Source organism: Microtus pennsylvanicus, chromosome 1, assembly GCF_037038515.1.
Source record: "Microtus pennsylvanicus isolate mMicPen1 chromosome 1, mMicPen1.hap1, whole genome shotgun sequence".
Classification (NCBI taxonomy): domain Eukaryota; kingdom Metazoa; phylum Chordata; class Mammalia; order Rodentia; family Cricetidae; genus Microtus; species Microtus pennsylvanicus.
In genome coordinates, this window is record NC_134579.1 from 151,082,994 (window position 1) to 151,102,845 (window position 19,852).

General features: G+C 47.6%; 1 protein-coding gene across 3 annotated transcripts in view; it reads right to left on the reverse strand.

Annotated features, from left to right (window-relative positions):
* The window catches only part of Brsk1 (BR serine/threonine kinase 1), a 28,048-nt gene that overhangs the window by 1,425 nt on the left and 6,771 nt on the right, over positions 1-19,852 (reverse strand). For all 3 annotated transcript variants that reach the window (XM_075941863.1, XM_075941854.1, XM_075941858.1), the window contains 14 exons: positions 17,222-17,338; positions 17,102-17,135; positions 16,949-17,017; positions 10,787-10,933; positions 10,282-10,313; positions 9,682-9,852; positions 8,858-8,955; positions 8,230-8,389; positions 7,958-8,018; positions 7,186-7,555; positions 6,740-6,788; positions 6,522-6,645; positions 5,746-5,944; positions 3,669-3,758 (listed from right to left, as the gene is read on the reverse strand). In XM_075941863.1, coding sequence (XP_075797978.1) covers positions 3,669-3,758; positions 5,746-5,944; positions 6,522-6,645; positions 6,740-6,788; positions 7,186-7,555; positions 7,958-8,018; positions 8,230-8,389; positions 8,858-8,955; positions 9,682-9,852; positions 10,282-10,313; positions 10,787-10,933; positions 16,949-17,017; positions 17,102-17,135; positions 17,222-17,338 — 1,721 coding nt within the window. The remainder of the gene's footprint in view (positions 1-3,668; positions 3,759-5,745; positions 5,945-6,521; positions 6,646-6,739; positions 6,789-7,185; positions 7,556-7,957; positions 8,019-8,229; positions 8,390-8,857; positions 8,956-9,681; positions 9,853-10,281; positions 10,314-10,786; positions 10,934-16,948; positions 17,018-17,101; positions 17,136-17,221; positions 17,339-19,852) is intronic.

The window sequence follows — 19,852 nt, forward strand, 5'->3', positions numbered from 1 at the left end:
TGCGTACATGGAGTTCAACATCAGGCTGTCCTCTAACGAAGATCTGCCCGTGTGTGACTCCTGAGTGCTGGGATGAAGAGCATGTAGAACCGCTGCCTGGAACTTCCCTTACTTTTTAAGTGTGTGCGCGTGTCTGTGTGGTGTGTATGTGTGGAAAAGAAACAACTTGCAGAAACGTGTTCTCCCTTCCATCACGTGGGTCCTGGGGACCTAACTCGGGTTGTCAGGCTTAGTGGCAAGCACCTTTAGAGGAGCCCTCTTGCCAGTCCCCACTTCCTGAAGCTGCCTTTGTGAGGTATTTCCTTGCAGCAACTGCATTTAACTAATCCTCCTGGGCCCTGACACTGAGGCCCGAATAACTTTGTTGTGAGAAATTTTCTGTGAGTTACAAGGTTTTTCCCTGTTCCCCACCCACATGATGCCAGTAATACCTTCCTGCTCTCCATGTGAGAAGATCAAAAAGAGTCTCCACACAGTGCCAAATAACCCCCCAGGGAGGCTGAATAATGCCACCACCACCCTCCCCCACAGATGTTCACACCGTAAAGATGGGGACCTGTGAAAATGCTGAGCTCATCTGTGTGACTCAGGATAATCCCTGTGGGTGGGGAGACTACCTGGGATTACCTGGGTAGACCCAGGTTAGTCACCCATCCTTAAATGAACCAGTCATGCCAGGGGCAGTACAGCGGTACTGGCTCTGGAGGATGTGGCCACAGGTGTAGGTAGGAGCCGTAGAACAAAAAAAGGACAGCTCTCAGGACGACACCCTGAGGTTAGCTTGAGTGTCGCACCTCCAGGACAGTACGATGAAAACTCTGAACTGTTTCAGGGGCCAACTTTGAGGTCTTTTTTTTGGGAAGGGGGTTCCAGATAAGGTTTCCTTGTTTAGCCCTGGCTGTCCTTGAACTCACTCTGTAGACCAGGCTGGCCTTACAAAGATCTACCTGCCTCTGCTTCCCAAATGCTGGGGTTCTAGGTGTGCACCACTACCAGCTGGCTTGAGGTCATTTATTAATGAGAGCCATAAGTAATGACTCCAAGGTCAAGATGAGCCCTGTCAAGAGTCAAGCTACTAGTGTTCTCCAGGCTGCTTTACTCATTTCTGAGTTCTCTGTGTTCAATCCCTTCTATGGGGACAGGGACAGAGGGGTGTCAGGCTGATTTCACAGGACTCTTGTGTATTCAGCATGCTCCTTCAAACGGAGCCTGCTTTTCTCTGTAAACCCCTCATTCACTTAGAATTCCCATCTCTGCATCTCTGGTTGCTATGGCAGACACACCTGTACTGTACTATAGGCTAAACGTTGTGTCCCCATAATTCACATGCTGGAATCATCACCCCGAAATTGTAGGGGCTTCTGGGAGGATGATTAGATTTTGAGGGTGGAGCCTTCATATATGGGATTAGTGCCGTGAATTTATCAAAGGCCTCAGTGAAAGCTAGACTGATAGTGTCTGCCTATAATTCCAGCATCTGGGACGGAGGCAGGAGGGTCAGGAGTTCAATATCATTTGTATCTACATATGGAGCTTGAGGCCAGTCTGGGATAGATGAGACCCCATCTGAAAAAGGCAAAAAGTGAACCCTAAGGAGACGTAGAGAGAAGAGGTCATCTGTGCATGAGGAAATGGACTGCAGACAAACACCAGATCTGTGTGCTGCATTGACCTGGGACTTCTAGTCTCTGGACAGAAGCTCCCAGGCTAGAGAGATGGCTTCCTGGCTAAGAGCCCTGGCTGCCCTTCCAGAGGACCTGCATTCAATACCGAGTTTACAACCCTCTGTAATTCCACTTCCGAGGGCTCTGATGCCCTCTTCTGGACTACACACACACACACACACACACACACACACACACACACACACACACACACACCAAGCATGCACACAAAAACACTCATGTACACAAAATAAATAACACTTTTTGAAAAAATAATTAAAAAATAATTTTTCCCAGCACTCGGGAGGCAGAGGCAGGCGGATCTCTGTGAGTTCGAGACCAGCCTGGTCTACAGAGCGAGTTCCAGGACAGGCTCCAAAGCCACAGAGAAACCCTGTCTCGAAAAACCAAAAATAAATATAAATAAATAAATAAAAAATAATTTTATCTTGCTTATTTCTGAGACAGGGTCTCATGAATATCTCTTTGGCCTCAAATTCAATACATAGCTGAGAATGACTTTGAATTTCTTTCATTTAAAAACACTTAAAAAAAAGATTATTTATATGTATATGAGTGCTCTATCTGCACATAAGCCTTTATGGCAGAAAAGGGCATCAGATCCCATTATACACGTTTGTCAGCCTTCACATGGTTGCTAAGAATTGAACTCAGGACCTCTGGAAGAGCTCTTAACCACTGAGCCATCTCTCCAGCCCTAATTTTCTTTTTTCTTTATTTTGTTTTTCAAGACAAGCCTTGAGTTTCTGGCAACCTTCCTGCCTTGCCTCAGCTTCTTGAATGCTAGGATTACAGACGTGCATCTTCATACCTGGTTTCTTATTGCTTAAAAAGTCACCCAGATTATGCTTTTTGCTTTTCTTTTTCTCTGTTGGTGATAGGACCCAGGAACCCTTGCTAGGTAAATGAGCTAACCCCTGGCCAGTTTATGTTATTCTCTTATGGAAACCTGGGTGAATTACAACCCCTCCCCGAGGCCTGGCCTCCGCTCTTCCCCATGGAAGCCAGATAAGAACTATGTCCTTCAATGCCAATGACATTTGGGTCTTGTAAAGTGAGCCACTAATATGTCCTATCTGTCCTGGTTTTAGTATAAAGGTCATGCCTTGTCCCCAGTCCCAGGTACACCAGGATGGCCGGTAAATCTCCCACAGAACAGAGTTCCACGGCTCTGTGGCACCATGTTCCATGGCTCCCAACATAGAGGCCACTGTCCTCTTAGGGCCTCTGGAGTGCTGAGGAGTCCCTTCTCAGAGCCCAGCCTCTTGTGGGAAATCTATTCCCAACAGTGCAGGGGAGGCCTCAGCAAGACACTGACCAAAAGTCCAAGAAGTGGGCCAGTTTGGCTTCTCCAAAGCGAAGAGAAGGCCGAATTTGCATCTGGTCACCCTGGCTGTGTGGTACCCACCTGCTAGGGCCTGCACAGAGGGCTGGTCACCCTGGCTGCGTGGTACCCACATGCTAGGGCCCGCACAGAGTCTGTACCTGGTCACTCTGGCTGTGTGGTACCCACCTGCTAGGGCCTGCACAGAGTCTATACCTGGTCACCCTGGCTGCGTGGTACCCACCTGCTAGGGCCTGCACAGAGGGCTGGTCACCCTGGCTGCGTGGTACCCACCTGCTAGGGCCTGCACAGAGTCTATACCTGGTCACCCTGGCTGTGTGGTACCCACCTGCTAGGGCCTGCACAGAGGGCTGGTCATCCTGGTTGTGTGGTACCCACCTGCTAGGGCCTGCACAGAGGGCTGGTCACCCTGGCTGTGTGGTACCCACCTGCTAGGGCCTGCACAGAGGGCTGGTCATCCTGGCTGTGTGGTACCCACCTGCTAGGGCCTGCACAGAGGGGTGGTCACCCTGGCTGTGTGGTACCCACCTGCTAGGGTCTGCACAGAGTCTATACCTGGTCACCCTGGCTGTGTGGTACCCACCTGCTAGGGCCTGCACAGAGTCTGTACCTGGTCATCCTGGCTGCGTGGTACACACCTGCTAGGGCCTGCACAGAGGGCTGATCGTGAGTGCTTAGCAGCTGTGCCTGGATGGTTTCTACCACTCGCTTGAACCGACGGCTGGGACCTGTGGGGCGATGAGCAAATAGGAAACACGGTCACTCAGAGCAGAGGCAGGCAAGGTTCCTCTATCAAGCAAGTCTGTCCTCCTCTAAGGGGTAACTTTGCTGATTCTGTTGGGTCTGTGTCAATAACTGGTTCCCAAATGGATCTCTGTGGTGCACCTAAGGAATACTATTACACCCTGACATCTTCATTTTAATATAATGATAGGTGCTGGTTTCTATTTAAATAGATGTTGTTGCTCCCTTAACTTTCCTTAAGGATGTGAGGGGAAAAAATGTAAGAAAAATAAGTGAGGGGCTGGAGAGACGGCTCAGCTGTTAAGAGCACTGGCTGCTCTTCCGGAGGACTTAAGTTTGATTCTTAGCACCCACATGGTGGCTCACAACTAACTACCTGTAACTCCAGTCCCAGGAAATCTGATACCTTCCTTTGTTTTCCTTGGGCATCAGGCACACACATGATGCATGCAAACAAAATATTCATATACATAAAAAATTTTTTTAACATGAAAAATAAGCATGGTGGTGGTGCAGCACACCTTTAATCCCAGCACTCACGAGGCAGAGGCAGGCAGATCTCTGTGAGTTCGAGGCCAGCCTGGTCTACAGAGTGAGTTTCAGGATAGGCTCCAAAGCTACAGACTGATGTGGGAGTGCCCTCTGTGTGCTGTGATTACCATTAATGATTAAAGAAACTGCCTTGGCCTGTTGATAGGACAGAACTTAGGTAGGTGGGGGAAACTGAACAGAATGCTGGGAGAAAGAAAGGCGGAGTCAGGGAGACTACAGATCCACCACTGGAGATTGATGTGTTAAAACTTTGCTGGTAGGCCACGACCTTGTGGTAATGTACTGATTAATAGAAATGAGTTATATTAAGATGTAAGAGTTAGCCAATAAAAATCTAGAGCTAATGGGCTAAGCAGTGATTTAATTAATACAGTTTCTGTGTGATTATTTCGGTTATGGGTGGCCGGGACGAACAAGTGGCTCCTCCAACAACAGACAAACTCCATCTCGAAAACCAAATTAAAAAAAAAGAAAGAAAGAAAAGAAAAAAAAAAGAAGAAAATGTGTGAGAGAAAGAAAAAAAAACCCAACAACTGTGGACTGGCAAGATGGTGCGGTGGGTAAAGACACTTGCGGCAAAGCCTGACAACCCGAGTTCACCCCTGGGTCCACATGGCAGCAGAGAACTGATGCTCACAAACTGACCTTTGACCTCCATGTGACAGCTGTGTCACACACACTCAATGCAGCCTGCTTTACAAGCTCTCAGAGCAAGCTCATCCCCTCCCCATAACATATTAAAACTGGTGATGAGCTGGGCAGTGGTGGCGCACGCCTTTAATCCCAGCACTCGGGAGGCAGAGGCAGGCGGATCTCTGTGAGTTCGAGGCCAGCCTGGTCTACAAGAGCTAGTTCCAGGACAGGAACCAAAAGCTACGGAGAAACCCTGACTCGAAAAATCAAAAAAAAAAAAAAAAAAAAAAAAACTGGTGATGAAGAAAGCAGATAGAGGAATACGCCTATGTATGTACTTCTAACATTAAGACCCAGGAACCAAGAATTAGAAGCAAGACATTCCTGTGGTTTTCCTTCTGTCAGGCCAACTCTTGACTGGTCATTGCTGCCTGGAGTTAAAATTCCAAGGCTACACTTGAGCTCAGGAAGAACTCCGTGGGTAGACTGATGATGTCTGGTCGGGGTAGCACACTTACATTTGAGGCTAGCACGCTCCCGCTTCTAATAGAAGATGAGAAGGTAGCACAAACTACTCCATAGATTTCTTTGACAAATGAGTAATTACTGATATCCATAAAATAATCTCACTAGACCCACCCATGGAAAGACTGGGAACGGAAAGCCTGGGGGGGGGGGCTCACAGAATCAGAATTCTGTGCTGATTTCCTGTTCTCGCTGCTCTCCTGTGCTGAAAATTCTATTTAGAGATCTCGAATACCCCAAGGCTGGTCAGGAGAGACGCACCAGAGATGAGAGTAAAGGTGACGGAGTAGATGCCACCTCCACTACTGCCATCTCTTCGGGGTGAGGGCTCTGGACCCTCAGAGGAGCTGATGTCCACCTGGAAGCGGACAGGCTTCTGGAAGACGGAGGGGCCACCGCTGGCCTTGTATTCGGCCCTGAAGCTGGTCTGTGACAGCACACTGTGACTCAGGCTGGGGATCTAGAAGGTGAGGACACGAGGATGGGATGAGTCTAAGGGACAGACAACCATCCTACACCTGGCTCTGGACAAGGAACAAGTCTCATCAGCCACCGGTGCCTATAGTTCTTCTGCCCTACATTCGGAAGAACGAATCCAAATTCATGTGGTCTCCGCTATCTATGGGATAGTTAGAATCACATGAAATACACTTCTGAACCATATGAAATACACTTTTCCCTTCCTCCACAAGTCACATGTCTTGGTAATTGCAAAACCCATCAGCCCTACAGCAAAGGGCTATGGGACTGGGACTAAGTAGGAAGCGTTAAGGTCCACTGAGAACGGTCTTTACCACCCTCAGATTTTGTGGCAAGGCATGACAACTCACTCACCTTCCACTGGTGCTCAGGATTCTGTTACTTAGGGTCTTATTTTAGCACTTTAGGTTTTGGCTCCTATAGTCTGTTCCTGCCTCCCTGTCCAATACTGACCAAGTCCAACTCTTGCTGGAAAACTACAAATCCCATGAGTCTCAGAAGGGGTAGAGTGGCAGGGAGTGTACCCTTGTGGTCAATGGGTGTGCCAGGGCTCTCACCGACAGAAAGGCATGAACAATGTCTGCTTTGATGCTGCTGAGAGGTTTGTCCTTTAGCACGAGGAATATTTGTTCTTCTTTGTCCAAGGAGATGAAGTTCCCGAACCAGGAACGTTTTGCCAGCCTGGGTGAAAGGGGATAGAAGCAGGAGGGTCAGGAAGACACTAAGAGATAAATCCCCTCCGTTCCCATTCGGCTCCTTCCCTTGTCGAACTCACTCGGGAGAGGATTCTGGGGTCAAACTGGACATCTCCTCTGCGGTGGGGACTGGTCAGGGAGGAGAGAGAAAGTAGTCAACACGTTTTATTATGTATCATCCAGGGCCCTGTAGGTGCAGTCACATCTCAAACGGCTAACCTTAACCCAGAAGTCTGACCCGTCCCCTTGAGGAAAGGCAGTGGTTAGGCCACGCCTTTCAGGGTGGGTCTCAAGCCCCGTGGACAGAATACATCATACAGGGCCTGTCCCCATCTCCTCCCCGAAACCCCTTCTTTGCTCCAAACCTTATCATCTTCATTTGTCTTGGGACTTAGGAAGATGGCTCTTTTCTACTTGAAGACCCCCCCCCCCCCATCGAAATGGCTCAAAGGACATTTAGCTCCTCCTTCTCACATTAGAATTCAGAAGTTGGCAACTGCAGTCTTGCATCTGCTGAAACTCCTACCCTGCATCTTGCGCCGGTGGAAGCGAGGGGAGCCCAGGAAACTGTTGCGGATGGAGTTGAGACGACTTCTCCAGGCAGCTCCCCCGACGCCACCACCTGGGCTGGGAGGTGGTGTCGTTCCTGGGGTCCCAGTAGGGCTGGCTCGAGGCGTGTGCAGAGGTGAGTGCAAGGGGGTTCCGCCGGAGGAGCGTGGAGAGCCTGGTGGTCCGGGCAAGGGTGTGGAACGGGCACTGGGGGGCGGTGGCTGATCCCCAGCGCCCCCGCCTCTGGGGCCCCGAGAAGGCAGCGTCTGTGTTTTGGAAGTTGGGGAGCCACCGCCTCTAGCCTCATCTCCAGCGCCTGGCTCCGGCGAGAAGGAAAAGACCGGACTCTGTGGAAAAAATAGGAGCTGGTAAGAGTTTGGACTACAATTTCCAGGATGCTTTGGAAGCAGTACTTGCTCAAACTCGCTGGGAAGGGATGCGAGGCATGCTGGGAATTGTAGTCCAGTCAGCCTCGCCTACACTCACTATTTGAGACACTGGCACTGTTTCCAATCACCATACAAAGACTGCAACCCCAACTTAAGCAGAGACTAGCACACTGATTGTGCTCAAAGAACTTATGATAAGTGATTAAACCCTTCGGATATACTACAAATCCAAACCTAAGACACAGAAATGGGGTCTTTGACACTTCTGGGGGTAAGAATGCCTCATGAAATTGTGTTTTCTGTTCAATCTTTTCTGACTTCTCCATATCTGTCTCCATTCACCTGAGGGTCTAGCCTTACCCTTGGGCTGCTCAGAGGGCTGGAGGATAGACCAGTGGAGGCTCCACTGACGCTGCGGGATCTGTTTACAGGATTAAAAAAGCAAATCTGAGAGAGTTTTAAAGGGTTCAGATAGTCCTTCATTTCCATATCCTCCCAAATGAGGGAATGAGGACCAGGCAGGTCCTCATTTGTCCTGGGCATGAGAACACATGAGGTTGAGCAGGGTCTAGAATGTCTGCTCCCTTTATTTTCTGGGGCTGAAGATGCTTCCAGAGGGGACAGGCTCTCACCTCTGACTGTGCTGGGCCATCTCCAAGGCCCGTCTGGTAGGCACCGGGGAACCACCACTCCCAGCATCTGTGATGCTCAGGACTTCCATGGACTTCCGCTCCGGCCTCCGCTTCCCATGTCTGCTCAGCATGGGAGAATCCACACGCTTCCGAGGTGGGTCTGAAGGGAGAGAGCATCAAACCCCTCAGTAGGTAAATTTGCTCAGCTGTACACACCACAAACACACTTGTAAACTGATGGGGAGCTGGGCGGTGGTGGCGCACGCCTTTAATCCCAGCACTCGGGAGGCAGAGGCAGGCGGATCTCTGTGAGTTCGAGACCAGCCTGGTCTACAGAGCTAGTTTCAGGACAGGCTCCAAAGCCACAGAGAAACCCTGTCTCGAAAAACCAAAAAAAGAAAAAGAAAAACCAAAGCTACACAGAGAAACCCTGTCTTGAAAAACAAAACAAACAAAACAAAACAAACAAACAAACAACAACAAAAGCAAACACATGGATAAACTGAGGCCCAGAGCAGAGCAAGGTTCTCAAAAATATCCAGCTGTCTAAACATAAACTCCCAGGGCCTATATAGCATCCTCCTCCCTTGGGAATCCTGGGATCTGAATGCCCAATCTGCCTTCTCACCAACATCATTCCGTGGAGGCAGGTCCTGGTCTTCACAGCTCGGATACCGCTCTTTCCGATCCAAAAGCAAGTAATAGATCATCTTTTCTTGGTTTTCTCTGAGACAGGAAAGAGGGAGGCGGTTAAGGAAGGACTGAGGTCAGAAATCAGTGCCCAGGGCTGGAGAGATGAATGAAGGTGCTGCCACTAAAGTCTGATTGGCCGGAGTTGGCTCCCCGGGACCCATATGGTGGAAAGAAAGAATTGAGCTCCTGCCAATTATCCTCTGCTCTTCACAAACGCGCCTTGGCACCACCCCGCCTCCCGTATGTAAATAAATATAATAGGAAAAAATGCATGTAAAATTAGGAAATTTGGGTCCTGTGGTTCCTTGAGCTCAGGCAAACTAGTAGATCTGTCCCCAGATCAAAGGGTTCAAGTCCAGACCCCACCCCTTCCACCACAATCCTTCAAGTCCAAGGCCTCCTCTCTCAGACCCAGGTGTTCAGGTCCTATTTCTCTTCTCTGACCCAGAATGCCATTTTCTTACAGCTCAGCATGGTTGTCTTCCTATGATCAATGCACATCACAACAGTAACAGTAGCTAACGCTGGGGCACTTACTAAGTACATATTAAGTTCTACATAACGCAGACATTATCCATGCCTGCATTCCTCTCCAGGTCACAACTGTTCCTACGCACACACCAGCTCTAAGTCTTGCCTCTAGTCTGTCGGTCCCCTAAGTCTGGACATGGTACACCCCCTGCAGGCAGTATAGGGGAACTGCCACAACCCACTCAAAGGGTGAAGTGGGGTGCCCGTGAAAGGAGCTTGGAAGCTTACTCCTCGCTTCGCAGTTCTCGGTGCAGCCGCTCGCGGTCTCTGAAGCATCCTAGAGAAGCCATGCTCTCCAGAACGTCAGGGTCCAGCTCTCCATTGGAAGGCAGGCTCCGCATGGCTACCCTGCGGCCTGGGGCTGGCTCCAGGCAAGGGTCTGGTTCGTGTTTCCCGCCCCTGGAAAGGTGCAGAAACACTTTGTAGAAATCAGCATTCACAATAGAACCTTTATCATCCTAGGCTTAGGTCTCATGCCCAGGCTACTCCTCCCAGGACCTGGGTCACCAGCTTGACTTCCTTGGACCCAGGAAATCAAGATTTAGCTCTCCTCCCTCAGACCAGAAGTTCAGACCCCAGTCTTCCTCCTTCAGACCCACAGGGTCCAGACCCTAGTTCTCTCTCTGACCCTGAGGACCCTGAGCTCCCCCACCCCACTCCACCCCTCCCCCTGGTCCAATCCTCTTCTGCCAGGACTCATAAGTCTGAGACTTAGTTACTCCCATCCTGCTCCACCCATCAGGAACATGGCATCCCACCGTCCACCTCTGTTCTGGTCCCAATGCCCTACCTCCCTTGGGTACCCAACTTCAATTCCCTCTTACTCACAGGTACCAGGGATGTTTCTGAATTTGCTCCAGCTGTGAAGGGGTGGGTCACAGAGAAGCAGAAATTAGGTTGTGTACACACAGAAGGTGAGCAATTAAATAAAATTGATTAGAGCTGACTCTGGGGGGTCCCTGACCTCCCCAACCATAGGCAGGATGACTGACATATCATGATTTCCTCTGGTTGAAGTAAAGCATATTGTATTGTGTGCCTATAGACTGATCATTATTAGACCCTGGGTGGCAGTTTTCCGCATGCATAGTGCCAGCCTTTCCAACCCGCTAATCCGAACATAAGCCATCCTCAAGGCCCGGAACTCCCTGGTTCAACTTTGGACCGCTTTCTCTCTAGTTTATAAGTTTGGCTGGACCTTGGTCTTGTAGCTTAAGTATTGAACTCAACCATCTACGAATTTACAGGCGTGCTCCAGAAACTGGTCCCATGACTCCCTTGGTAACTGTCACCTCATGCACTGTTCCTCTTCTGCCAGTCCCTACCAACTTACGCTGAGCCTTTTTTCTGGCTCCACTTCGATCATCCCCCTCAGGAGGCTCTGGCAGTCCGGAGGGATGAAGTGCGGCATGTGGAAGACCCCGCGTTTCACCTTCTCCAGCAGCTGGCGCAGGTTGTCGTCATCGAAGGGCAGTGCCCCCTGTGCAAGACATTATCAAGACCCCTTAGGTCAGTGGTTCTCAACCTATGGGTCACGAACCCTTTGTGGGGGGAATCAAACAATTCTTTCACAGGGGTCACCTAAGACCTTCGGAAAACATAGATATTTACACTATGATTCGTAACAATAGCAAAATTATAGTTATGAAGTAGCAATGTAATAATTTTATGGTTGGGGGTCACCATAACACGAGAAGCTGCATTTAAGGAGGAGCTTAAGATTGGCCAGTGAGGTTCCAAGCACTAACGATGCATTCATATATCTCACCGTCACCATGGACACAAGAGGCCCCCGGGGAGGAAACTCTTAATAGCCTCGCCTACAAAGCTGGAGATGTAGTTCAGTTGATGGAATGCTTGCCTAACATTCAAGAAGTCCTGGGTTCGATTCCCAGCACCAGTGTAGTTGCATATGCCTACAATCCCAGAATTTGGGAGGTAGTGGTCAGCTACATCATGAATTCGGGGGAAGTTTGGGTGACATAACACACGGCCACAAACAAAAACCACACACACACAAACCAGAAACAAAACAAAAACGTACCTCAAAACCAAAATAATTCTCACTTGAAAAAAAAACCTTTATTTAGGTATATCTGTGTGTGTGTGCCACGTGTATACAGGTGCTTTGGAAGCCAGATCCCTTGGAGCTGGAGCTACACACAGTTGTGAGCTGTCTGATGTGGGTGTGGAGAATTGAACTCATTTCCTTTGGAAGAGCAATAAGTGCTCTTAGCCACTAAACTACCTCTCCAGCCCATAATTCTCACTTTTGATTGGGAAATTAAGACACAAGAAGCTCGACAATTTGGCAAGGGCTGTCCAGTGTGTAATACGTAAGTGACATAGAGATTTGCAAGGGGGAAGTGTGTCTCTAAAACACTGTTGCGAGCCTGAGGCCAGCCTGGGCTACATAGTGAGACTCTGACTCAAACAAATGAAAAAACAAAACAACAAAAGACAGGTGGAAGAGCTGGGCAGTGGTGGCACACACCTTTAATCCCAGCACTTGGGAGGTAGAGGCAGGCGGATCTCTGTGAGTTCCAGGTCAGTCTAGTCTACAGAGTGAGTTCCAAAACAGTCAGGACTATAGAGAAATACTGTCTCAAAAAACAAACACACACACAAAAAAAAAAAAAAACAAAAAACCCCTAAAACAACCATCCAACCAAACAACCAAAAGAACAGGTGGAACATTTGGAGATACAGTTCAGTAGTAGTGTTGGCCTGTCGAATACCAGTCCCTGGGTTCAATCCCAGTACCGTGGGAAGTCCCACCACGCTTATCATATTGTATTTGCCAGGCGTGGTGATGCATGCTTGTGATACCAGCTCTCAAGAGGCTAAGGCAGGAGGACTGATGCAAGTTTGAGGCCAGCCTGGGCTACATAAAGAGTTTTATTCCAGTGTGGGTTATATAGCAACACCAAATCTGAAAGAGAGTAAAGCAGGAGATTTTCGGGTGTGGTGGCTCAGCAGAAAGGAATAATAAACAAATAGGTACCAATAAAACAAATGAGAGGGTTGGTTGTGGTGTAATTTTAGTATTCAGGTGGCATAGGCAGCTGGATCTCTGAGGGTTCAAGGTGGGCCTAGTCTACATAGTGAATTCTAGGCCAGCCAGGGTTACCAGTGAGACCCTGTCTCAAACGAACTAACTAACTAACTAACTGACTAACTAACTAACAACAACTAAAGAGGGCTTGGTGTGGGGGTGTACACTTTTAATCCCAGATTTTGGCAGATTTAGGCAAGCAGTCTCTGTGGTTAGAGGCCAGCATGGTCTACATAGAAAGACCCTGTTTGAAACAAACACCACCACAAAACAAATAAACGAAGGAAGCAGGGAAAAATAAAATGGCTGGGAGTGTGGCTCGGCTGCAGTAGCGTGTTTGTCGAGCGAGCACAAGCTGTGCATGAGCCCCGGCACTGTCTCTGCAGGGACACAGAGTTGACTCCAGTAACCCTGCACCCAGAGGAGGTAGGAGCCTGCACGTTCAAGGTCGTCTTCAGTTACATAATGGGGTCAAGGCCAGCCTGGGATATATGAGAACCTGTCTCAAACAGGGCCATGAAATGACTCATTGGGTAAAGGCATGTGCTTCCAAGCCTATGCAGCAGGGTTTGATCCCTAGGACCCATACGGTGAAGGAAAGAACTGCCTCCCGCTAGTTGTCCTCTGACCTCATGCATGCCTTGGATACACACACATACACACACACACACACACACACACACACACACTACATAAACGTTTAAAAAATAGCAAAAATAAGAGAATAAAAAGAAAAACAAAGAGAAAAAAATCCAGGCTGACTGGGGCTAAATGGGATGATGTGATCACAAGGACTGGGGACAGAATAAGTGAGTCTGGTTTGACCTAAGGAGTTGGAGGAGGGCTCTTGGGAGAGGTGATGTTGTGTCTCAGGGTTTTTCCAAGTGTCTTAAATGGTTGTCTCTTGTATCTCAGGAGCATGGACAGAAAGGAAGATGGGGAGAGACCACCTCACTGCTGGTCTTGGAGTCCAAAAGCCCACCTTTGGCTCTGTCTGGGGCCTGATGTGTCAGCAATGAGCCTCAGCTTCTCTCGTCTCTATGGAAGGGCTATAAGGATCTTATGGGGACTGTCACGGCACAGCTGCTCCTCGTTACTCTCGGAAGTTCAGTTGTATATAATCATTATGAACAGTGAGTTAGTGAGGACTGGAATCGTGAGCTGTTGCTTCTGGAGAGCCAGCTAGGTTCCTTCTACCCACTGCTGCACCCCCTTTGATCAAGGTCAACCGGTAGCAACTCTAAATTGTTTTTAACATGCTTTTTGTTGCTTGTCTGGATACAGAACTGGATCTTGCCTTTAATGGACATCTTCAGGATTGCTGGTACTGTAATTATTCACGCTGGCCCATAAGGAGACTGAGGCTTACAGAAGGAGAGTGGCATACTTGGCCAAGATTTGAATTCTGTCATCTCCCCATTTGATGACAAAAGACCGAGAGACGGGTCTGGAGGTCTAGCCCAGTTGTTGTAGAGAGTTTGCCCAGCATACACAATCCCTGTGTTCAACTGCCAGCACCATATCCCCACTATTAGTATTCAGGCATCTGTACTGGCCTGCCCTTGGGGTCCTGACAGGATAGGTCTGCAGCTGCAGCCAGTGTGAGCGCCCCCTGTGCACATTCACTATGTCTCCTTATAAAAGGTGAGCTTTGTCCACCTCCCATCTCTTTCTCTCTTCATTTTCTCTTCTGTCACTCTCTGCCCCTTCTTTCTCCTCTTCCAGTTAACCTCCTATGTGAGCCCTGTGGTATGACTCTCTCTTCCTGCTGGGTTTTAAATAATAACACCCATGACACGGGTGGTGGGAGGAGGCACAGGAGTTCAAGGGAAGCTACACAGTGAGTTTGGGGTCAGCCTGGGTTACATGAAACTGTCTCAAAACACCTAAAAAATAGGTCTGGAGGGACGGCTTAGCAGTTAAGAATACTTGCTGCTCTTGCAGAGGACCTGGGTTTGGTTCCCAGGATCAACATGGTGTCTCAAAATTGTCCATAATTCCAGCTCCAGAGGATTTAGACTGCTTTTCTGGCATCCTCAGGCATCAGGCAAGCACAAAGTTTACAGACATACATGCAGGCAACACACTCATATACATAAAATAAAAATAAATAAATCTTAGTCTGGCAATGGTGGCCTGCATTGCCAGCACTCAGGATTCAGAGGCAGGTGGATCTCTGAGTCTGAGGCTAGCCTGATCTATAGAGCAAGTTCCAGGACAGCCAGGCTTACACAGAGAAACCCTATCTTAAAAAAAAAAAAAAAGAAAGAAAGAAGAAAGTCTTAATAACAAACAAACAGCACACTCAGGGTGCTAGAAAGATGGCTCAGTGGTTAAGAGCACTTCCAGAGTACCTAAGTTCAGTTCCCAATGCCCACACTAAAAGGCGTAGAGCCACCTTTAATTCCAGCTCCAGAGGTTCTCATACTCTTTTTGTTTCCATAGACAACATGTACACACAGACACACATAAATAAAAAATAAATCTAAAAACAACTACGCTCAGAAGAAAGCCTGCTTTGAGATAGTTATTAATTCATGCTACATTAGTAGGAGGGTCACGACAGGCCAACTCTGGGTCTTCAAAGATGAGTCAACAAATCTACAAAGATGAAAGCCACTGATATGGGTCCCAACCCCAAGGAGCTTATGACAGGCAAGGAAAGGAGATGGGGCTTGAGAAATTATGCAACAAAATGCACACTGACAACCCTGACCACGGCCGGGAAGAGGAGCGCTTACCACAAGGTCTGACCTGGGGATGGGGGTGAGGGAGGGCAAAGAGCGAGGCTCTGGGAAGTTTCTGGGAGAAATGGTCATGCGGCTGAGGATATTCACTAGGTAAAACACAGGACTAGTAAGGATGAAGGAATGATCTAGGCCTAGCATGCAAAACCCTGGGTTCAATCCTTAACACCACACAAATCAGGTATGGTGGTAGATGCCTGTGATCCAAGCATTTGGGAGGTGGAGGCTGGAGAACCAGGAGTTCAAAGCCATCCTTGTCTATATATGAGTTCAAGGCTAGCCTGGAAGACATGAGACACCGCCTGTCTCTCTATGTCAGCAGTTCTTAACCTGTGAGACACGACCCTTTCTGAGGGGGAGGAGAGTTGAAGGACCCTTTCACAGAGGCAGCCTAAGACCATTGGAAAACACAGATATTTATATTATGATTCATAACAGTAGCAAAATTAGTTACGAAGTAGCGACAAAAATAATTTTATTGCTGGGTGGTGGTGGTGCACACCTTTAATCCCAGCACTCGGGAAGCAGAGACAGACAGATCTCTGTGAGTTTGAGGCCAGCCTGGTCTACAAAGTGAGTTCCAGGACAGGCGCCAAAGCTACAGAAAAACCCTGTCTCAAAAAAAATTATGGGCCTGGCGATGGTGGCACATGCCTTTAATCCCAGCACTCGGGAGGCAGAGGCAGGCGGATTTCTGTGAGCTCGAGACCAGCCTGGTCTACAAAGCTAGTTCCAAGGCAGGCTCCAAAGCCACAGAGAAACCCTGTCTCGAAAAACCAAAAAAAAAAAAAAAAAAAAATTATGGTTGGTGGGGGTGGGGTCACCACAACATAAGAAGCTATATTAAAGGGTTGCAACATTAGTAATGTTGAGAACCAGTGCTCTATATACACATTCACACACATACACACACATATATTTAGACTCATGGGTTCATCCACAACATACATATATTTGAGATATTTTGTTTGTACTTTAACAAATAAAGCTTGCCTGAAGATCAGAGGGCAGAGCTAATACTAGAGAGGCCAGGCAGTGGTGGCACACACCTTTAATCTCAGGACCTGGGAGAGAGATGGATCTCTGTTAGTTCAAGGCCACCCTGGGCTATGTGAAATTGATCCAGCCTAAAAGAGAAACAGAGCTCACGCAAAGGTGGTCTGAGCACTTGGGATCACATGCCTTTTATTCCAGCACTAGGGAGGTGGAGACAGGAATGATATGGCTGGGCGGAGAGAGGAATATAAGGCGGGAGGAAACAGGAGTTAGTGCAGTCTGAGGACAGGATTGCCCCTTTGGTCTGAGCATTGGTAGAGGTAAGAGCTCTAGTGGCTGGCTGCTCTGCTTCTCTGACCCTTCAGCTTTTACCCGATAGCTGACTCTAAGTTTTTATTATTAAGACCGATTAAAATTCATGCTACTATCACCCCCTACACACACACATATTTGGGAGATGACACCTAATTTTCCAGATTCCTCTCACAAAAACCTACATATATCAAGACATCACACACTCATAGATATATATCCATACAGCCACACATGCTTACAAACATTTGAGCGATCACATGGACACACACATGCTCTCACTCCTTTGGAGATGACGCTAGAGGTGAGGATGCATGTAAGGTTCTATGCTCCACTGGGTGACATTGTTCTAGATATACGGCGGTAGCAGCGAAAGGCGCCTTACCACAAGCAGGGCAAACAGGATGACTCCACAGCTCCACATGTCTGCCCGGCGGCCATCATACTTTTCTCCCTGGAAGGCAAAAGGTATCATTTCAACTGCATCTCTGTTGCCACTCTGTCCCGTTCCCTTAACCTCCCCTCGCCCCTCACTCACCTTGATCACCTCTGGACATGCGTAATGGGGAGACCTGAAGGAAGAGAAGGAAAAAGAGAGTGGTGTGAGGGTGTGAGCTCTGGCCAGCTTCTTATCCTTCCCAGGAACTCTGAGACTCACCCGCAGCTGGTCTCCAGGAGGCTGTCCCCCACCTGCAGGGATGCCATGCCAAAGTCGGCTATCCGGATATTGTTTTTCTCATCCAGCAGCAGGTTCTCTGGCTTCAGGTCTCTGTGACTAAGACAAACAGGTGAAGTTCAGCTTTGGGTGCCCTCAGAGAAGTCCATCCTCACTTACTCACCACCTCCTAGAGTGAGATACTTCCAAGATTTTTTTTAAAGACAAGGCGTCTTGTAGCCCAGGATAGCCCTCACAGTGATTATATAGTCCAGGACAGCCTTGAAATCCTGCCTGGTCTCCTTCCTCTATCTCTCCTGTTCTGGAATTACAAATATGTGCCCTCAAGCCTGTGTGTGCACGCAGGATAGGGTCATGCCGTAATGTCTTGATATGTGGCCTAAGTAGACCTCCAATTTGAATCAATCCTTCTGTCTCACTCTCTCAGATATTGGGATCATAGGCATATATCACTTATGCCTGGTTCTTCATGCCTTTCTGTGTGATGGCGTGTACATACGTATGTGTATGCACGTGGAAGCAAGAAGTTAATAACTAGGGTCCTCCTCAATGGCTCTCCACTGTGCATTTTGAGACAGGGTCTCACTATATCTGGAGTCCATCAATATGGCTAGATTAGTTGCCAGCTAATGCCAGGGAGCTTTCTGTTTTTGCCTCTTAAGCATTGGGCTTGCACTGCTGCAAGTTCTTGGACCTACTGAGCTATCTCGACAGCCCCTACGAGTATTTCGCCTGCATGCATGTGATGGCACCATGTGAATGTCTGGTGCCTAAAAGTGAATGTTGGATCTCCTGGAACCAGAGCTGTAGATGATTGTGAGCTACCATGTAGTGCGGGGAATCGGAATGAGGTCTTCTCAAAGAGCAATCAGTGTTCATAACCACTGAGCCATTCTACAGTCCCAATTTAAATAAATTTTTTATTTATTAAATTTTTATTTATTAAATATTTAAAGTTATTTATTGAGGCAGGGTCTCACTATGTTGCCCTGAAACTCACAGAGATTTACCTGTCTCTACTTCCAGAGGTATGTCCCACCACACCACGTGGCTTCTAGAGCTCAAACTCAGGTCATCAGACTTGACAGCAGGACCATTACCTGTTGAGCCATCTCACTGGCCCAATCTTTATATTTCTAATAACCAGAAGCCACATGAACGAAGAACCTAAAAGTTGTCTTCTGATCTCGACATGTGGGACAAGTCACTTGACCCTCCCACAAAGAAAAACGTATAAATGTTTTTTTTTTAAAAAAGAGAGATATAAAAATAAAGCTAAAGTGCTGAAGAGATGGCTGAGAGTTTAAGAGCGCTGCCTGCTCTTCCAGAGGTCCTGAGTTCAATTCCCAGCAACCAATGGTGGCTCACAACCATCTATAATAAGATCTGGCTAATAAAAAAAAAATAAAAAAAAATGTAACAAAAAGAGAAAGCCGGGCGGTGGTGGCGCACTCCTGTAATCCCAGCACTTGGGAGGCAGAGACAGGCGGATCTCTGTGAGTTCGAGGCCAGCCTGGTCTACCAAGGGAGTTCCAGGACAGGCTCCAAAGCTACAGAGAAACCCTGTCTCGAAAAACCAAAAAAAAAAAAAATAAAAAAAAAAATAAAGATCTGGTGTCCTCTTCTGGTCTGCAAGCATACATGGAGGCAAAGTACCATATATTAATAAATTATAAATAAATCATATACACACATATATGATTTATTTATATAATTATATATGTGATTTTATATATATATATATATATATATATATATATATATATATATATATATATATATATATATATATATATATATATACTAGGCAGTGGTGGTTCACGCCTTTAATCGCAACACTTGGGAGGCAGAGCAGGAGGATCTCTGAGTTTCAGGCCGGACTGGTCTACAGTGCGACTTCCAGGACAGTCAGGGCTACAGAGAGAAATCCTGTCTTGGAAAAAAAAAAAATACAGTGAGGTATGGTGTGCCATGTTTATAACTGTAGCACTCTGGAGGCCAAGACAGGAGGATTGATATGAGTTCCAGGCCAATCTGGGCTACACCAAGAGAGTCGGTCTTCCTTAATACCCCAATAAACATAAAAATAAAAATAGTTCCATATCAAGTAATTGTATTTATTGTTTTTATTTTCAAAACAGGGTTTTTCTTTGTAGTCCTGGTGGTCTTGGAACTCACTCTGTAGTCTAGGTTGGCTTGAACTCACAGATCTACTAGTCTCCCAAGTGCTGTGATTAAAGGCATGTACCACCATGCCCAGCTATTATTGTTGTTATTATTATCATTATTTGTGGGCATATCAAATAATTTTTTAATTTTTAATTTTTTTATGACAGGGTCTCTTTGTGCAGTTCTGGCTGTCCTGGAACTCACAGAGATCCACCTGCCTCTGCCTCCTGAGTGTGGGACTAAAAGCATATATCACCAGCATAGGCTTCATGTAAAAAAAAAAAAAACTTGCCCACTCAAAGCAGGCAACTGGTTCCTTTTTCAGGACCTTTGTTCTCCTGGATCAAACTCCTCAAGATTTAAGGGTCAAATGTGAAGGTGTGTGTGTGGGGCGGGGGGGGGGGGGGGGGGGGCTGTAGAATTCTGCAGTTTCTATTTGAAGCA